Genomic DNA, 19,879 nt, shown 5'->3' with positions numbered 1-19,879 from the left:
AAATTCAGATAATTATATCACAAACTACATTTTAATGTTATTTTTTAATCAATGACAAATTAAATCTGATCAACTTTAACATTTACTAATGAATGATTTTGGCCATCAAATTCCTCAAAGAATACATATTTACTATCGATTCTACAATTTTTCTCTCTGACGCAGTCTATGTTATACTTTTTAATATTCCAATCAGATAATATTCTTATTGTAACTTCTTTTCTAACAATAATTGAAAATGTGCAAACATTTATTGTAGTTCTATATTCAGAAAAAGATCTGGAATTTCAATTAATGATATTATGTAATACAAAATATATATTTAATTAATAATACATCATATATGATTGAAACATCATAATGAATGATTGTGTATAAATAATTTATGTTCTTGATGGGAATATTACATTTTATAGTCGCTAATTTTATAGATCTGTAATTTCATCCAACCATAATATATTTTGTATTATTACATAAATAGGATTTTCGTAATATTATCTTTCGTCACATAAAAGAAACAGTTTTAAATTAAAATTTAAAAAATGTTTTTCTTGGTTTTACACAATATATAAGAAGTATGAAATTATACATTTATTTTGTTTAACAATTTTTAAACATTCTATCATTTCCTCGTTAATTAAACAGAACAATCAATTTTTTAATTGCATGGCTTTAAATAAAATAAAATATAAATCAAAGAAATAACATGTTTACGCATATCAAAATACATCCGATTGCCATTGTCATTTTCTATCTATTATTGATTCGATAAAATTAATGTAAATGCGATTAGTACTTAAAAAAAATGTACGAGTAAATTTTATTCAAAGCTAAAGAAAAAATGTAAAATCTTTCATTCCTATTTTTTTTTTACATTAAAATAAATTTAACAATTATTACATCCAAAATATTCTTATACATTCTTTTTTAGGATTCACGACATGGAGGTTGCATTAAATAAAAATATGGAATGATAAAACATAATTATAGGAATGTAAACTTACAAATAAGTATGTGTATTGTTTTAAAGAATATTATCCCAATCCATGATCTTCGAAGAATCCTTGAGGAGTCTCCTCCTGCAACATATATATAAGAGGACAAGTTTATCGATACCATACTTGGAATGCCTTACAACAATATGAACAGGGGTCAATTACTTTGACGCTGCACTTTATAAACACATTACGAAAAATAGAATGAAGATATATATTATATGTATGTATATATAAGCGTACACGTACCTACTTCATAATAAAATTTCCTTCTTGATGCAGCTTCAAATGGTGAACTGAACCCTTTTCATATAACCGAGTAACTTTTATTTATTTATACACAAAGCGCATGTTTATATATTATCTTGATAAAAATCTTAAGCGCCAATAAAAATTGCTTGTTTGTTGTGCTTACATGCACGTGTATTGAATTATAAAAATTCTAAAAAAAATCTTTTAGATGAAATAAGAATGCGATCCGGGTCAATATGCTCACACACACACAACGCGTGATAACTTATAAGAAATATCCAGCTAACATATTATTTTGCTATCTTTAGAAATCTCTTATATTATTCATTAATAAAATAATTTTCAATGAACTTGAATGCGTGCCATTTTCATCTGAGACTTATGTAACTGATGTAACGTAGGCGAATATCGAAAAGGTATTATGCGCGCTAATTTTTAATTACAATATAAAGATTTCGTACTATATATATTTATTACTAGTACACTTAATGTATAATGACATTAAAAATTGACGATATTTATATAATATATACGTATATATATATATATATATATATATATATATATATATATATAATATTGTTTATAAAGAGTATAAAGAGATAAATTCTAAATTATTTATATGATTAAGATAAAATCCTTTTTTTCTTTTAAATAGATACATAGATGCGTAAGGAATATACGTTCTATGTAATAATCGCATTATTAATACTGACGTTTTTCAGTAATACATAGACAACACTTTCATAGAAATAACTTACAGATACAGGTAATTTTATTGCCATAATTGAAGATTAAAGTACGTAAGGTAACTATATATATCACTTACTCGTTAATACGTACATTAAAAGTTATAATTAAGATTTAAAAACCGTGATTCAGCCTTTGGTTAATAACATAATTTGTTCTATGTGCAAGAGATTTTTTTTTTATATAAAAATATATTAACATACACAGACAATGTAGGATCGTACATTTTTTTTCTTAACTGCGATTATTGAAAGCCGTCAGTAAATTAAAAAAATTAAAAATTCCCATCCAATAAATTTTCAAATAAAAAAAAAATAAAAAAATAGATTATATAACAATTTTTATGGATGTTTTTCAAATCTTCTGATAAGAAAACTTATTTATTTAATTTAAATAAACAATTTATTTAATTTAAATACACTTTGACAATATATTAGATTATTTTGATATTTTTACTAAAAATTAAAAAAAAATGTGAAAAGTTTTCATCATAAAAGAAAGAAAATGTACAATGCCTCAAATGTCTCGTATATGACTAGTAACGTTGACTTGAAAATTTATGTATCTATATAGTAGAGTTGTAATGGCATCATGCAGAGCAGGTAAGCCTTTTCGGATTTTTCGGTCGATCGTGTGGGTCGATATTCTGTCCGTGAAGCTCATGCAAACAATAGGGTACCTATAAAAGCCCTATCTCCCGCAGAGCACCTTCCACAGCTTCGTCCTTCCACAACAAACAAAGAAAAACTAACTAGTCTTCGCTAAACTTCTACTTTGTCCCTATCTATCATGGACTTAACACACATATGATATGACATTGCACAATATATTATCGACATTTAAAATATTATATCAATTATCTACACATAAAATTCCATAATATTCTTTCTAAATTATGATAAAATTATTTTACAATATTTTTCTAAACTTCAAAATTGTAATAAAAATAATATTTCATAATAATAATAATCAGTAATAAGAAAATTATACATAAAATAGTTTTTAATTATACATAAAATAATTTTTTTGATAAATGTAAATATCACAAGTCGCTAATTTTCATTAAATTTAAGAATTTATTTTATTAATTATAATAACTTCAAATTTTACAACTTTTATTTGTAACATTTTTTCCAACAATTAATATTTTGAAGAATGTTCTACTATGCTTTTGATTGATCCTATATAATATAGTTGATAAAAATTCTAATAAAATTGCATAAAACTAGAATGCGATATTTTCGTAAAAATAAAGTGATATATTACTTAGAAAACAAAACATATGAGATAAATGTTATAAAATGAATATAATTGTTGAAAAATATTTATTTTGAAGGCATACATATACACATGTCAACATTCTATTTATAAACGACGACACATACATAGTAATACACTTCTAGTTTATTCTAATTTATTCAACATTCCAGTTTATTCTAATTTTAGTCCTGTTTCATTATCATAATCTATAGAGTAATCATTAATCTAAATTTGAATATTAAGTTTATATAGATATTAATATGGCAATAATATGTTAACATGTTTCTTATCTTTATTAAGAAAGATACAAGTGCATAAATTATTGCATTGGTGCCATGCTTTGTATGAATTTGATAAACATAATCACATGATAGTTAATAGCAATTCACACAGATTAACTCTTCTAATTTAACTCGATTTTCGATGACAGTTATTATTCTTAGCAATATTTTCGTTACCACATCTATTTTTTTTTACCACATCTAATTTTTTTATACTTTCTGCTTCTATATCTTCGTTGGATTAACGGTTGCCGTCAATATTCGAGCAAACTGATAAGCAAATCCACAATCTAATTATTAGTAATATTTCTTTGTTTTGTTTTAAAATGTTTCATTCTGTTAACATCACATGCATATAATTTATTTTAAACCAATATGTATGTCAATTAAATAATTCAAAAACGTAATTTAGACACTGAAATTAACTTATGCAATATTATGCACTATATTATGAGCATCTTATCTCTCATCTTTCCCATAGAAAGTATGTTATAAAAAAGATGATGATTATAGATTATAGTTTAGATTACATTTCTTGATTTCTTTCATAAATATTTGTGATAAATATTATTAATATAGCAATTTCATTTAATTGCTATTTCTTAATTAGTTATCCAGATTTAATATTCATATTACTAATATCATATACTAACTTTATAAGCATAAATAATACTTTTTGTTGTAATCTATTGATAATTAATATGAATATATGTCCTTAGATACAAGACAAAAGTATCGTAGTAGTGTATTAAATTCTTAATAACGTTTGTTATTGTTTATTATAATGTTTGTTATAAATAATATATATGTAATATATTACATAGAAAAAATTTTCTTTAATTCAATAATTTTTCCCAAATTGATATTTATAAATTCTATCATAAATCATATATTTTCTCATATTAGAAAAGTTTATGTAAGACATTATATTTACTATGTCTACTTGTCATAAAATAATTTTTTATTTGAAAAAGCAAATAATAGACTAGAATGAATGATGATATTCCATGTTATTCTTAGCAAATCATTTGAATAGCATATATACAATTCTAAGAGCAATACATAATATTAATGCACTATATACTTTAATTATTTGAATTAATCAATAGCAGAATGAAAGAAACAATAGTGAAAATTTCTCACTCATTATTATCTATTTAAAAACTTCTAATAATATCTATATTTTTTAAATTATCTTTATTTTAATCCTCATTTTATATATTTGCATCAATTTCTTCTGCAATAGTTTAATGTAATTTAACATTTCTGAATAAGATTTGAAGATCATTAATATATGAGGAAACAAAATATATATACAAAATAGTTTCATAGAACATAGGTTGAAAAAATTTAATATCATCTCTCTTTTAAATAACTAAAATTAATTATATTAACTTTTTGCATTGTGTATATATATATATATATATAATATAAAATACTTTAAGTTCGATAAAAATGTTCTTTCACAAATATTAAGAATACTTTCTTTTATATTTTTTCCTCATTTTAAGTTATAATTAAAATCTCAAAAATCTTGATGTGCTCACTATTTCTCTCTCTTATATATTTATAAAAAAAATAATATAAATTTCAAAAAATATCTTTTAGTAATATAAATTGCAGAATATACAATTGCTGCATAGATACTTAATGCTGTCAATAACAATGGAACAATGGCAATGTTAACAATAAAGTACTATACAAGCTCATTTATAAAGTTTAAACGAGAAGCATATACAAGCATTTACGCACGCAGAATTGCCTATAAAAACATTCAATATTTTTAATATTTATAATACTTGTTATTTTACAATTTTCTCTATTATATCATATATTACAATACAGACAATATTCATGCTTAAAAAGAAAAATAAGACAGTTGGAATATGTAGAATAATTAAATGTTGTATTTATAATAGAGGCACTTAACAGATAGAAGAGAGATCAGAAACTTGATATAAAAAAAGCTATTAATTTTGAAATTTTTCTCTATGATTTACAATATTTATAACAATTGACATACAAAGATATAATGTACAAGGCACTGAGAGTCAACTAGTTCTGTCATATTCGGTATGATTATATATAAGACAGCACGTGTGAAATAACTTGTAAATGTACTATAAATCATAAACATTAGGATATATATATATATATATATATATATATATACACACACACGCACACACGAAACAGTATCAACGTAAATGCAAAAGCTAAATATTGTTCAATCACATCGTGCAACATCAAATATTAAAATAACACAGAATTGTCAACAAAAAAGAAAGCTCATACATCTATAGATATATATAATATGTACAATATTATAGTTATGCAAGAAGACAGACAATATTAAAGCTAGAAACAATTCGAATTGTTTCATATACAGAGGCAATTATTAATATTTTTAAATGCCTTCATGCATGTCTTGTAAGTATCCATTTTCAGAAATCTATCATACTAGATATTAAATGCATTTTTACATATGAAAAAATTCAATTATATTGAAAAAAAATCACTGATATACTTCACAAGCTTATTTCTATAAAAAATAATCATTAAAATAATAAATTATTAATTAAATTACAAAGAATTAAATCTGAAAACTAAAAATAATTCGACTGCATAATTTCTACCTAGTTAGATAGATTTTAACGTGTTTAAATCTTGCATCGCCATGATTGTTTAATCAAAACAACGCATGACTAGCGAGAAGAGAAGGAGTAATAGCTAGTATAGATCGTTTTAACATATTAGTAAATATGGATTAAATATTATGCAAATATATTTTATTTGTACTTTCTATCCATAGATATAGTTTTGCTAGATGGCTTTTTAAATATATGTTAAGTATAAAAAATTTTATATAATAACAAAGATAAAACAATCTAAAAATATCTGTAAAGTGTAAAGAATTTAACCTAATAGCAAGATAAAACGATCTAAAAATCTCTTTTACAGACAAAATTGTCTATAAAACAAAACATGTATACAACCTTTGTGTGCTATTAATAAATGAAAACATGTTACAATTCAAGGGGTACATCCCCGTAACTAACCTCCTGTAACAAGTCCTGGGCAGCGATGGCTTTCAATACATTTTTTTTGCTAGTTTCTTGAATTTCCCCACCAACAAGTAGCTCATCTAGGATAAAGTATGCCTTTTCGAAATTAAAAATTATATCCAATTCGCATACCTAATAACATATATTATTAATGTTTTAACAATTGAATAATAAAGAACATTTTAGTGCATTTTAAATTTATTATATTTCAATAATACTCACACTGCCAAAATACTTATCCAATAACTCAACATATCGATGTATAATTTCCAATGTCAGCAATTCATTGTCATTCTGTTCAATTGCACAGCAAAAATATAAGCTTGCATATCTGCAAATATAAACTCAAAGCTGTTCTCCCAGACAAAAAAAAAGCAATTATATTATAGAACACGAAATTATAAATTGGAGCAAGTTTGATTAAAGTCTGATTAGTTGATAATTTAGCAAAATTGCTCAAAACAAAAATTCAAACTATATGAATTATATTTTTTCCACATTAATAAATTAAATGATTAACAACTTTATTTGTATATGTTCAATCAAAGTTGGTTGAACTCTTTTCTCCTTTTCTACTAACATAAATTAACTTTAATCTCGATTTAACTTACTTACTTTCTAGCTTTTTTTAGTTCTAAGAATTAGAAAAAGCAAAAGTAAACTAAATAGAAGTTAAAATTAATAGATATTGATAAAAAATAAACATCAATAAACTTATTATTAGTTGTGTACCTTTTATAAACAACTTTAACATCCTTCCATTCTAAGAAACTCGACATTTTTGGTTTTCGCGCAAGTATCGTGGTGATCAGCTCGCGGGTGATTTTCTTTTTCAATTTATCGGGATGTGCAACATACCACTTCTGTAGACGAAGTTTCCCTTGACGGCTAAACAGTAGCATAAATTGCATCTGCAAAAGAAATATAATGTAAATCATTTGCGATGATTTTCTTATTATATTCTTGATCTGTAGCATAGCTAAAAAAACTCACCATATTGTTTCGATTTTGCTATCTCTCGTATCGCACAATTATTTACCTTTCACGATTACTCTCACACTACACGAAATTAGATAACAATCGACGACATCCGCACAATCATACACGCCAGCATAAATCATCGAACTATAGCAACGTTCCAATATTCTTCAGAGCCGAATTCTGTACATGTCCGCCGACAACCGTCGGTATCGTTAAATAACGACAGCCAATGGCAAGGACGATCTTGGAAAAAAGCGCGGCCGTCATTGGCTGTCATTAGTTAACAATATCGATAGTTGTCGGTAAGTGAGTACAGAATCCCGTCCAGGGCCAGGAAACTTTTCACGTACAGCGATTATGTAGCTTGGATGTGTGGAAAGTGAAATCATGAAACATAGTTTTCATAGATTTTATAGCTAATGAAAATTATTTTATTAGTACAGTATTATATACATCTTTTAATAACCAATTGTATATGTACTACGTACACTTAATCCTAAGTGTCGGTCCACAATAGGTGATTTAAGCTTTAAGAAGTAAGAAATTGACCAATTATAATCGAATATGAAAAGAATAATCGACTATGATTGGTCAATTTCTTACGACTTAAAGATTAAATACTTATTGTGGACCGACACTAACGCAGCCCTAATCTTCTCTAATTTCGAAGCATATTTATTAATTCCCTAGATTTCCATCTTTCCGCCACCAAGGTACATGGCGAAAAAGTTCATGTGAAAAATTTCACATTTTCACGTTTGAAAGAGTTACATGATCCCGCAAAATCGTACATAATCGTAAGTTCACGTGAAACTTATGATCATGTACGATTTTGCGGGATCATGTAACTCTTTCAAACGTGAAAATGTGAAATTTTTCACATGAACTTTTTCGCCATGTACCTTGGTGGCGGAAAGATGGAAATCTAGGGAATTAATAAATATGCTTCGAAATTAGAGAAGATTAGGGCTGCGTTAGGATTAAGTGTACGTAGTACATATACAATTGGTTATTAAAAGATGTATATAATACTGTACTAATAAAATAATTTTCATTAGCTATAAAATCTATGAAAACTGTTTCATGATTTCATTTTCCACGCATCCAAGTTACATACATAATCGCTGTACGTGAAAAGTTTCACATGAAATGTCAAGGTGTGAAAAATGAAAAGTGAAAAATTTCACGTAAAATTACATGATTGATCCCCTGAAAGTATATCTCTCACCAGTACTGAAAATATATAATATACGTGACATGAACTATATATTTTCAGTACTGGCAGTGATTATCGGAACGCAGTCCATAAAAACTTCGTTTATCACGAGCAATTACAATACACGAAAATAAGCATAGTGTAAGAAGAAAGATGAATCATTTCGATGGATGCGCATACCTATAGCAGGTAAAGGTAGTGGGGGACAGTCAATCAATTATACTTTGACTTTTTATGCGAAATTCAATATGGCTGTTTATTGAGTTTCGTTTTAAATGACAGTGTGATATTAGTGCTAAAAATGCCAATTTGTTGCGTTCAAAATTGTAAGAGCCAGACCGGTCGTAGTAACAGGGAAAATTATAATTATGTATTGTATTATTTTCCTAAAGAGCATGAACTATGAAAACAGTGGCTCGAAGCGTATCAACGAAAGAAAGAGGATGTAAAATTCAGCAATGATAAATTCATATTCCGAATGCTTATAAATATAATCTTTTCCTTTTTATATTTTATATGTCACAAATAGCTACGCTGTAGTGATACATTCTTGTTGTAAAATCAAAATTATATTTCCTATTAATTATCTCTTATTTTAATACATATTTGTAACATAAATGTACATTATATAATACTTATACATTATGACAATAAAATTGAAGATCAAAAGCAACAATAATAAAATATGTTTTCATTAATTTCTCATAAACAATGTTTTTATTTAAAAAAACGAACAATATAAAACGTTTTCGACTCACAAAGTCTTCTTCAATACATGTAATTAAGCATCATATGAACAAAAGAAATAATGAATGCTTTTAAATATGAGAACGTGTTTAAAAATCCTCCCAACAGGGACGCATAAGTGACACATCTTAACAAATTAAAATTTTGACATATAATAAAGAATAAAAATTCGGTCAATATATAAATAAGAATTCTAAAAGCGTAACTCGTACTGTCAACAATTTGTATAGTTATACTTTATTTTTATAATATTAAATACAACATATTGTCGCGTTCGGCGTTACTTCCCGAGATCGCGATACTCGGCGGAGCGCTTTCGGAAAGGAAGAACACTGTTTAAAGAAAAGCTCGCTCTTTATTAAACCAACGGTACAACGGTACAGAAATGCGTCCGGCCACCGCGGAATCTGAAATCTGTAAAACAGTCGGAGAACAACGCGTTGCCAAGGGCCGATCCTCTATTCAAACTCTTATCGATTGATATTAATTAATTTCAGCAGCGCCGAACGGAACACCGCACGGCCGCAACACTGCCCCCTTCTTCATAAAATTGTCGTCCCGACAATTCTTCCTCTTTCAAGAACTTCCTCTTGGAAAAGACTTCTGGGCTCCTGGCGACTTCCTGCTCTGGGCTGCTGCCTCAGGTTACCGGGCGCCGCTACTTCTAATCCCAGACTTCTCTACTCTTCAGAAGAATCTTGTTCTTGAAATTTTTGCGCGTTTCACTCTTGACTCTTCGTCTTGAGTTTTGCGCACTTCTCTCTTCCATTTTTCGGGCAAAGTGGGGGTAATCGTCGTGGACCCTTACGTCTTTCTAAAAGACATACTAAGCCCCTGCCTCGGCATTCGTCCATCGTCCCCCGGAAAAACCACGACTCGGAAAACCGGGGGCAAGGCAGACTTCTTTTCAGTTGAAGCACGAGCTTGAAGATCTTGCTTGGTGCTCAGGCTCGAGGATCTCCCTACGACGCTTCTCACGACGGAAGGAAGCTTAAAGAAAGATAAAACAGAAAACAGTAACTTAAAACAATTAACAAGAAATAAAAGTAATGTCAAAATTGGAAAACCGGGCCCCGAAAACCTCTACTTAAAATTCTTCCCTTTCTCTAAACGGAGCTAACCTGTCGGCATGCACAACCTTGCTTTTCCGATCACCTGCACAAGAAATACAGAAAACTACATCACTAATTTTAATTTTCTTAATTATCTCAAAAGGCCCCTCCCAATCGTTCTGTAGTTTGGGAGACCTACGATGAGGATTAAATAACCAAACCTTCTGTCCTTCCTCAAAAACGAGATGCTTAGCCTTTCGATCATAGCATTTGATCTTCAAAGACCTTGATTCTAATCTCTCTCTTACTCTCTGATGAATTTCATCCAGTTTCTGCCGCAAATTCCGAACGTACTCCTCCGCTGACTCGGAAAAACCATAACTGGGAGGAGTACCTCTTAGCAAATCCATCGGCAAGGTAAGATTTCTTCCGCAAAACAATTCTGAAGGAATTACGCCTGTAGCCTCATGTTTAGAGGTCCTATAGGCAAGAAAAAACATGGGAATCCAACGATCCCAATCCTTTTGATTCTCTTCAACAAACTTTGACAAATACTGTAAAATTGTCTGATATTGTCTTTCAACTTGACCATCAGACTGAGGATGAAGAGCGATCGTCCTCGTTTTCCTAATTCCCAAAATTCTCATTAATTCTTGAAAGAGCTGTGATTCAAAATTCCTTCCCTGATTGGTATGAAGTTCCAACGGGACCCCATATCTAGAAACAACCTGATTAACAAAAATTTCTGCTACCGTAGTAGCTCTCATATTTTTCAAAGGAAAAGCCTCTACCCATTTAGTAAAACAATCTACAACAACTAGGAGATACTTATTGCCTGAAGAAGAAACAGGTAACGGGCCTAAAATATCCATCTGAATCCTCTCAAAAGGAGCTTCCGAATTAAAGATCTGCAAAGGAGATTTCTCCTTATCCGCAGCACCCCTCTTCGCAATACAAATCTTACTGATCTTCACCATTCCTCAACATCCTTCTTACAGGTTGCTCAATAAAAACGCTTCCAGATCTTTTCCAGCGTTTTATTGATCCCGAAATGCCTTCCAGAAGGAGTATCATGAGCTTCTTCTAAAATTTGCTTCACTTTGCTTCGCGGGACCATCAACTGAAGAAAACTGTTTTTCAAATTAGGAGCCTCCCATCTCTTATGCAAAATCCCATTTTGGACTTCCAAGGCATGCCATTGATGCCAATAAATCTTGGCTGACAATCCTTTTGAAGAAACTTCCTCCCAAGAAGATCGCAAATCATTTTCTTTGGCAAGTAAAAACATTGCCAGTTCCTGATTCTCTATTTGAGCCCTTCGCCAATCCTCAGAAGAATCCTCACGCAAAACAATACGAGCAACTACTTTATCCTCAAAAAGTCCTCTCTGAACTTCCACTTTAGAACAGAATCTACATTTTTCTTTTACACAAGGGCGTCTCGAAAGACCATCGGCATTACCGTATATAATTTCCTTTCGATGAGCAACATCAAAATCATATTGTTGTAACCTTTCCATCCAGCGAGCCAATTGTCCCTCCAAGTCTTTAAAGGACATCAACCATCTCAAAGAAGCATGATCAGTTCGAATAGAGAAACTCTTTCCGTACAAATAATGATGAAAATGTTTCATCGAATCTACCAAAGCTAATAACTCTCTTCTTGTTGTGCAATAATTCCGCTCAGGTTTGTTCAAAACCCGACTATAATAAGCAATGACCCTCTCATAGCCGTCCTGAACTTGTAAAAGTACTGCCTCTATTCCAAAACCTGAAGCATCCGTATCCAAAATCTTTCCTTCCCCCTTCGGAAAGGAAAGAAGAAGTGCAGACGTTAATGCCTGTTTTAACCTCAAAAATGCTTCTTGACATTGTCCGGTCCAATCAAATTTAATCAAATTCTCAGTTAACTTAAACAGAGGCTTCGCAATTAAAGAAAATCCCTTAACAAACTTCCGATAATAAGAAATCCAAGAAAATCCAACAAAATCCAACAAAATCCAAGAAAACTTCGGACCTGTTTCTTATTCTGAGAAACTGGCCATTCAGTAATCGCTTCAGTCTTCTCAGGATCCGTAGCGATCCCGGCAGAAGAAACAACATGACCCAAATATTTTACTTGTCTCCTAAATAAATCACATTTCTTTGAGTTAACACTAAGTTTCGCAGCACGAAATCTCAGAAGAACCTCTCTTAAATTCTCTTTCATTTTCTCAAAGGTTTTGCCAAATACTATCACATCATCTAAATAAACCAGGCAAATTTTCGAAAGTAAACCCCGAAGCACCCGTTCCATAAGACGTTCAAAGGTAGCCGGGGCATTACAGGGACCAAAAGGCATTGCAACAAATTGCCAAAGTCCATTCCCCACAGAAAAAGCAGTCTTTTCCCTATCTTCGGGACGAATTTTCAGTTGCCAATAACCACTCTTCAAATCCAGAGTGGAAAATCAGGCATTTCCCGATAATTGATCAAGAAGATCATCAATCCTTGGTAGCGGATAAGAATCTTTTTTTGTAACCGCATTCAATTTCCGAAAATCAATGCAAAATCTAAGAGATCCATCTTTCTTCTTTACTAAAACTGCTGGAAAAACCCAAGGGCTTGAAGATTCTTCAATTACCCCTTGTTTTTTCATGTCTTCCATAATTTTTTCAACTTCTGAACGCATATGAATTGGAATTCTCCTAGGAGTCTGTTTGATAGAACGAGAATCCATTAATTCAATTTTATGTTGAAGAATTTCACACTTTCCTGCAACAGCTTGCTCCGAAAACACGTCACGAAATTCTCGCAACAATGTAGCGAAAACTATTCTCTGATCTACCTCCAACTCCCGGAAATTATTATTAAAGAATTCTTCAACTCCGCGGGCACAGCTTCATTCTCTTGCTTAATCCGACGACAAGAACCTTCCCTTTGACCTCCACAGAGAAAAGATTCTATTACAGTTTGCATCCCTATTCGTGAAAAAAAATTCGCACCCAAAATACAATCCTCACCAATATCGGCAACGAAAATCGGTAACTCTAAATTAAATCTTTCTAACTTTATCTTAACGAACATTTTAAAACTGATCGGGACCCTTTTCCCCGTAGGATACCTCAAATTTTCTTCCTTTGCTGAAAAACGCTTCCCTTTTCTCCCTATAAATTTACTACTCACCAAGGTCACATCGGAGCTCGTATCCAATTTAAAAAAATAGTCTCTCCCATTAAGAGAGCCTTGGAAAACAAAATTTCATGATTTTTCCCTTTCTCAAAACGCCTACAAACACCTAGGGCATTTCTTCCATTTGTCGAGCCCGCCCCTGAAAGTTCGACAAAACCTATTTTCCCTGCTGTGAAACAGAAAGTGATGGAACGGAAGTGCCCTTGTTTTCCGCACTGCCAACATTCCTTTTTCTCTTGAATTTTAAAATTCTTCTTTTTCTTAAAATTTAAACCCCTCGTTCCACGAGATTCTACTTTGAACCCGTTTAAATCAGGATTGCTCTTAAAATTCGAGCAATCTTTAACCTTTTTAAAATCAAAATTTCTCCGCTCTTTTAAACAATTCTCCCTAATAATTTTAATAGCCAAAGCCCTTTCTATCGCGGCCCTCAAAGATGTTAAGCCTTCTAGCTGCAATGTCTGTTTAACATTCACATCAGACAATGCAACTACAAATTGAGAACAAGCAATTTTGTCACGAACTCCGGGAGAACATTTAGGATAAGCTAATCGAGATAAACGCTTGATATCCGAGCCTAATGCAGCTAAATCTTCTCCGAATCTCTGTTTTCGATTCGTAAATTGATAATAATAATTTTGCGAGGATAAATTTTCCCCAAAACGTAGCTCTAAACACGCGACCAAATTTTCAAATTGAGAGTTTCAAAATCCGTGTCCCCTTCCAAAATCGCACGCGCTTTTCCTCGGAGAGGAAACATAACGCTAATACGACAGCCTTCTCCGCGTTTCCCAAATTATTCGCGCAATTAAATTAAACTGCGTAAGATATTCGCGCAACACTACCGTCATAAGTATCGGGCTTAAGTTTCAAGTCGGAACTAAAATTTGAAAAAGGAAATGACTGGCCTGATATCGGACGTTGCGAAATCTCTTCCTGCGGACCGGGCATTGAAGATATTTCTGTCTCTCGACGAGCGCGCTCCTCCCTTAGAGAGCGAAGCTCCTCCAGCGTTAAGCGAAGCATCTCCTCCAAGTTCGGAGATGCCTTCGGCTCTTCCGCTCGAGTACAGGCCCTTTTTCTTGCAGAGATCACTCTCCGACCTTTCGCCTCTTCCTGTTCAGTCCCCGTCTCTTCCGTTTGTCGCTCCGCCATTATCTCTCACACACACACACACACACACACACACACACACACACACACACACGGATCGAAAAATTCGATCCCGGACGAGCCCCCAAAATTGTCGCGTTCGCGGCGTTATTTCTCGAGATCGCGATACTCGGCGGAGCGCTTTCGGAAAGGAAGAACACTGTTTAAAGAAAAGCTCGCTCTTTATTAAATCAACGGTACAACGGTACAGAAACGCGTCCGGCCACCGCGGAATCTGGCCGTGAAATCTGTAAAACAGTCGGAGAACGACGCGTTGCCAAGGGCCGATCCTCTATTCAAACTCTTATCGATTGATATTGATTAATTTCAGGAATACCGCACGGCCGCAACAATATTTTTATTCAAATTGCATTAGACAATCTTATTTCATTTTTAATACTCGTAAATAGCGCGCTGCATAAAAACTCAAGTTCTGATTGGTCAAGATTTCAGATCTCTGCCATTATGCGCAGTGGTTTATCTTTCTTCTGTGGCATACCACACGGGTGAGGTCTAATCGGATACATTACCGATTGATCAATTAAATAAAAAAATTTTTGATAGGTGGCTTACTAGAAAATTCCTAGGCATCGGCTGATGTGAGTTGTGTGTCCGATGACACTATGATATGAATTGCATATTGTGCCACAGTATATACAATAGCGCAATTCTCTGTCGGCACCTTTGATGTCAGTGTTGGCCAAAATAGAATGCACATGCGTGAAATAAATAAGTTAACTCGTATCGTCATCTAAACTTCTTTCTCGTTTTATCCTCTTTGTTCTTTTTTTAACTCGTTAATATATTAAAAATAATTTATATTTAAAAGATTAAAAAATATGATTTAAAAATATGCTATTAATAATGCATTGAAAAATAAGGAATAAATATAAAAGTCAGGAAAGATGTGAGATATAAAATATGTAAATGTAATGATATGTTAATAATGTAATGATATGTAATGATATGTTAAATATGTAAATGTAAATGTAATGATATGTTAATGTAATTTAAAAATATAAATATTATACTATAAAAATATGATGTGTGTGTATGTATATGTGTGATGTGTTATATAATGTAACAAAAAAAAGAAAAGTAGCTAAATGCAATTATTATGTATATAAATATTATGTGTTACAATAATTTTATGTATTATAATAATAAATACATAAAAATTTATATAAAGATACTCAAACGAAAATAAAGAAAGTAAATATTTTATTAACGGGTGAAAATAAAAATACACTTTTCTAAATACAAAATATAATTATATTTTTTTACAATACAGTAAGAAATATAATTTTATTTAAATTTTTTATATCAATATATAAAATTTAAAAAATCATGTTATACTTATAAATACTAATTATGCATTTAATGAAATTGATATTGTGACTTAAATATCAAAATATTTTATTATTAAGACATAAATATCATAAATATTTAGACATTTAAACGATAAATTTTGTTAGAAAGAGAAAGAATGAAGAAAGAAGAAGTGAGATTAGTGGCATTACTGGGCAACTTACTTATTTTGCGCATGCGCACTCCGTTTTGGCCAACAAAATTGGGACAGTTGCGCTACTGTATATACTGTGTCTGTGCTCCATGAAACGAAAACAAATGTTTCAATAATCTATTTTGACAGATACATGTTATGTAATGTTACAGTACTGTCATAATTATACGTTACACGTATAATTACGTAAGTAATTAATAATGACGTATAGTATGACGAATAATAATGACGTAAGTTAATTTATCTTTACAATTATGAAAGCAAGCAATATATGTAGCAATAGCAATATATGCAACATATAAGTAATATATGTATCTACGTTTATTAATTTAAAGTTTATTTATAACTATATTGCTTTCTTTTATAATTGTAAAGATATGATAAATAGATAAATGATAACAGATAAATTAACTTACGTATAACTATGATATAATTAATATGTTTACATGGGCTTCTAACTTCGACTTAATAACATCGATGTTATAACTTTTACCTAAGTGAGTCGCGTTTACACGTTCAAGTTTATCTTGTTGGTCTCATCAAGCTGAAATGACTTAACAACTTTCGAATGAAGTGAATCAAGGATTTCCATTAATACCAACATAAAATAACAAAAAATTAGCTTGCTTATGGTATGATTATAGTCTAAAAAGCGTGACTTTAACAAAGCGAACTTTTAGATAACATTATGAATTTGGAAATTATTAAATATTTATTTATTAAGTGAAATGTAATATATAATTAAAAGTGAAATTAAAATTTTAGGTTATTATAAGTTTTAGAATTGTATAATCAGAGAACATGGAAAGCGTTTGCTCATTTATTGCTATATATTTGACAAATGTTGAAACTCAGATCATGTAATTTACATTACACATTCGGAATATTTTGATTAAACGGCAACAGCGTCTGAAAGAAAGAATATTACTACACTTGTTAAACTCAATGCCAAATTATTTGCTTGATCTCAAGCCTATATTACAAGTTTCATCACAAAGAAAAATACGAATGAAGTTTTGATAGCATCGAATTGTTAATGATCATTTTAATGATGAAGACTGGTTAGAAATATTTCGAATAACAAAAGCAACCTTTTTCTGATTATGTTTCAATTACGAGAAGAACTCGCTCCAAATTTAAACCAGCTAGGATCTCAGGAACCAGTATCAGTGGAAAAACAGGTTGCTATTTGTCTATATTTCTTATCTAGCTGCTGTGAATATCGCATAGTCGGAAATAATTTTGGAATTCATAAGGCAACTGTGTTTTCTTATCTCCTGTATGGCACAAAATACTGAATAACCAACTTTGCAAACAATGAAGAGTTAAGGCATTTAATTTTTATAGTTGACATTATTGCCATCCTTACACTGCAGCCGTTTACACGTCTTTTTTACATCGATGTAATAACTTTAAGCCTCTTCACCAACAACTTTGAGTTATTACATCGATGTAATAACTTCATAAAGGGTGCTTTCCATTTAGGAACTCAAGTCGACACAAGTCTAGTGATATCATCATTTGTGCTTTCCATTTGATTTGTGTTGCTATATGTCATTGACTCAAGTCGACTTTTGCTAACTCTGCTTTTGCGAAGAGTTACGATGTATGACATACAATACCAATATCAAAAAACAAACTTACCATATTTATTTAATCATATACGTATATATTCTGTTATATTGATGGTAAGAAATGAGGTTAATAACTCACAAAAATTAAGAGATACGATTCATGTAAATGCTATTTCTTTTATATATACGGATTTATACGGATTTTTTTTATATGGTAATAATTACACATAAGTAAGATGATCAATCTTTCAATAAGTTATAAATTGGTAATCTAAAATTTCACATTTGCATATTAGATTATACAATGAATAAAACTGGAAATATGTTGATTAATAATTTTGTTGATTCTGAATATATACCGATATCAGATGTAAATATTTTACAAGAAAGAAATACAAATAAACAAAGAGAAATTGATTTAATTTCTCATGAAGAATTTCAATGGAAAGACAAGCTTGTATGGAACAAACAAGCTATTTTTGCAGTTTTATCTGCTTATGAAGCTCGTGATTGAAGCTGATAATACAAAAAAAAAAAAAAAATAAAAAGTTTTGGCAATCAATTGCAGAAGATCTGAATGGATTATGTTTATTTGAAGTTCCAGTAAATATTTTATTATATTTATTAATATTTATTAACCTAATCTATAAATATATTTTTATAATTAAATTAATCTGATCTGATATATTTTTCTAATATATTTTTATAGTTATCAGATGAAAATTAGATGGAAATTTAGTACATTAAAAAAACCTTATAACAAACAAAAAAGATCATAATCGTACAAGTGGAAATGCTCCGAAGATTTTTGATGATTACGACAAAAGATTACATGAAATTTTGGGCCATAAAACCGTTACCAGTGAAAGCAGTGAAAATGTTTTTAATCCGCCAATATTAGTGAATACTCAAAACATAACAACTATAATAATATAAAATACGTAAAAGAATCAAGTAATGTCCAAGAAAATATTAGAACAAAAGAACATAGTATAGAAAATACTAGCACAGAAATAAAAATAGCACAAAAAAAAAGACATGGAACAGGATTAAAAACATCTCGAACAAAATTAGAGTTAAAGAAACAATGGTTGGAACATCTTCAGTTTATTCAGAAAAAATATGAAGATAAAAAAGAATATGAAGAAAATAAAAAAAAATAGAAGAACTTGCATTAAAAAAAAAAAATTAGCTTTTAAGAAGAAAAAGATGTTGTTTGAAGAATTGAAGTTAAAGCCCAAAAAGACTGAACAACATAAAGAGAAGATGTCTATTCAAAAAGAAAAATGTGATTTGTTAAAAAGCTTAATCGAGAAACAAAATATTTTTAATTTGAATAGTCGATATAAAATAATAATATTTATCTTAATCTCAAAAAACAACATATTTTTAAAATAACGAAGATTTTAAGCTATAATATTTTCTCCAATGTGATATAATTATTAAATATATTTGTAATTGCATTATAAAGTTAAAAACTATTTTTGTTTGAAATATTATGTTTTTGTTGAAAAAAGTTAAAATAATATTTAATATGTTATAATTTTCTAATAATAAATGTATGTAATACATATATGTGAGTATACATACATATATATTAGATAATAATTCAAGATTTGTGAATTTTGTTGTGTTTAGTTAACTCAAATAAGAGATATTTTATTTTATATTGAAAGATTTGATTTTTATATTTTTTAATTATATATGTGCAAAATATAAAAGGTATCTATGTTATAATTAAGATCATTGATATTACCATATGATTAAATATTCAATTGCTATACTATATCTTAAAAATATGTATAATATAAAAAGTTATATGTTATATATATATATATATATATATAGATGTGTGTGTGTAT

The 19,879-nt window shown here is 29.8% G+C and overlaps 1 protein-coding gene and 1 long non-coding RNA gene across 4 annotated transcripts; one reads left to right on the top strand and one right to left on the bottom strand.

Annotated features, from left to right (window-relative positions):
* Positions 1-998: 998 nt before the first annotated feature.
* AP-1sigma (AP-1 complex subunit sigma-2) lies at positions 999-7,916 on the bottom strand. 3 transcript variants are annotated; one of them, XM_011649837.3, is made up of 5 exons: positions 7,597-7,913; positions 7,336-7,514; positions 6,826-6,934; positions 6,598-6,735; positions 999-1,079 (listed from the first exon to the last, which is right to left on the bottom strand). In XM_011649837.3, the coding sequence occupies exons 1-5, from the start codon at positions 7,597-7,599 to the stop codon at positions 1,035-1,037; spliced, it is 474 nt and encodes a 157-aa protein (XP_011648139.1). In that variant the 5' UTR covers positions 7,600-7,913; the 3' UTR covers positions 999-1,034. The 3 variants fall into 3 exon arrangements, with proteins under 3 accessions (XP_011648139.1, XP_011648140.1, XP_011648141.1); XM_011649838.3 differs by lacking the exon at positions 999-1,079 and adding an exon at positions 2,001-2,721 and having other exon boundaries at positions 7,597-7,907; XM_011649839.3 differs by lacking the exon at positions 999-1,079 and adding an exon at positions 3,306-3,808 and having other exon boundaries at positions 7,597-7,916.
* Positions 7,917-16,451: 8,535 nt separating this feature from the next.
* On the top strand, positions 16,452-18,987 carry LOC148936352 (uncharacterized). The gene is made up of 2 exons (XR_016139592.1): positions 16,452-16,629; positions 18,727-18,987. It is a non-coding gene; the product is annotated as an uncharacterized LOC148936352 (long non-coding RNA).
* Positions 18,988-19,879: the final 892 nt, after the last annotated feature.

This window comes from Pogonomyrmex barbatus, unplaced genomic scaffold (genome assembly GCF_055798465.1).
Source record: "Pogonomyrmex barbatus isolate J1 unplaced genomic scaffold, ASM5579846v1 scaffold23, whole genome shotgun sequence".
In the NCBI taxonomy this organism is placed as follows: Eukaryota; Metazoa; Arthropoda; class Insecta; order Hymenoptera; family Formicidae; genus Pogonomyrmex; species Pogonomyrmex barbatus.
The sequence above is the reverse complement of the archived record's forward strand: the minus strand, read 5'-3'. Positions and strand labels throughout refer to the sequence as shown.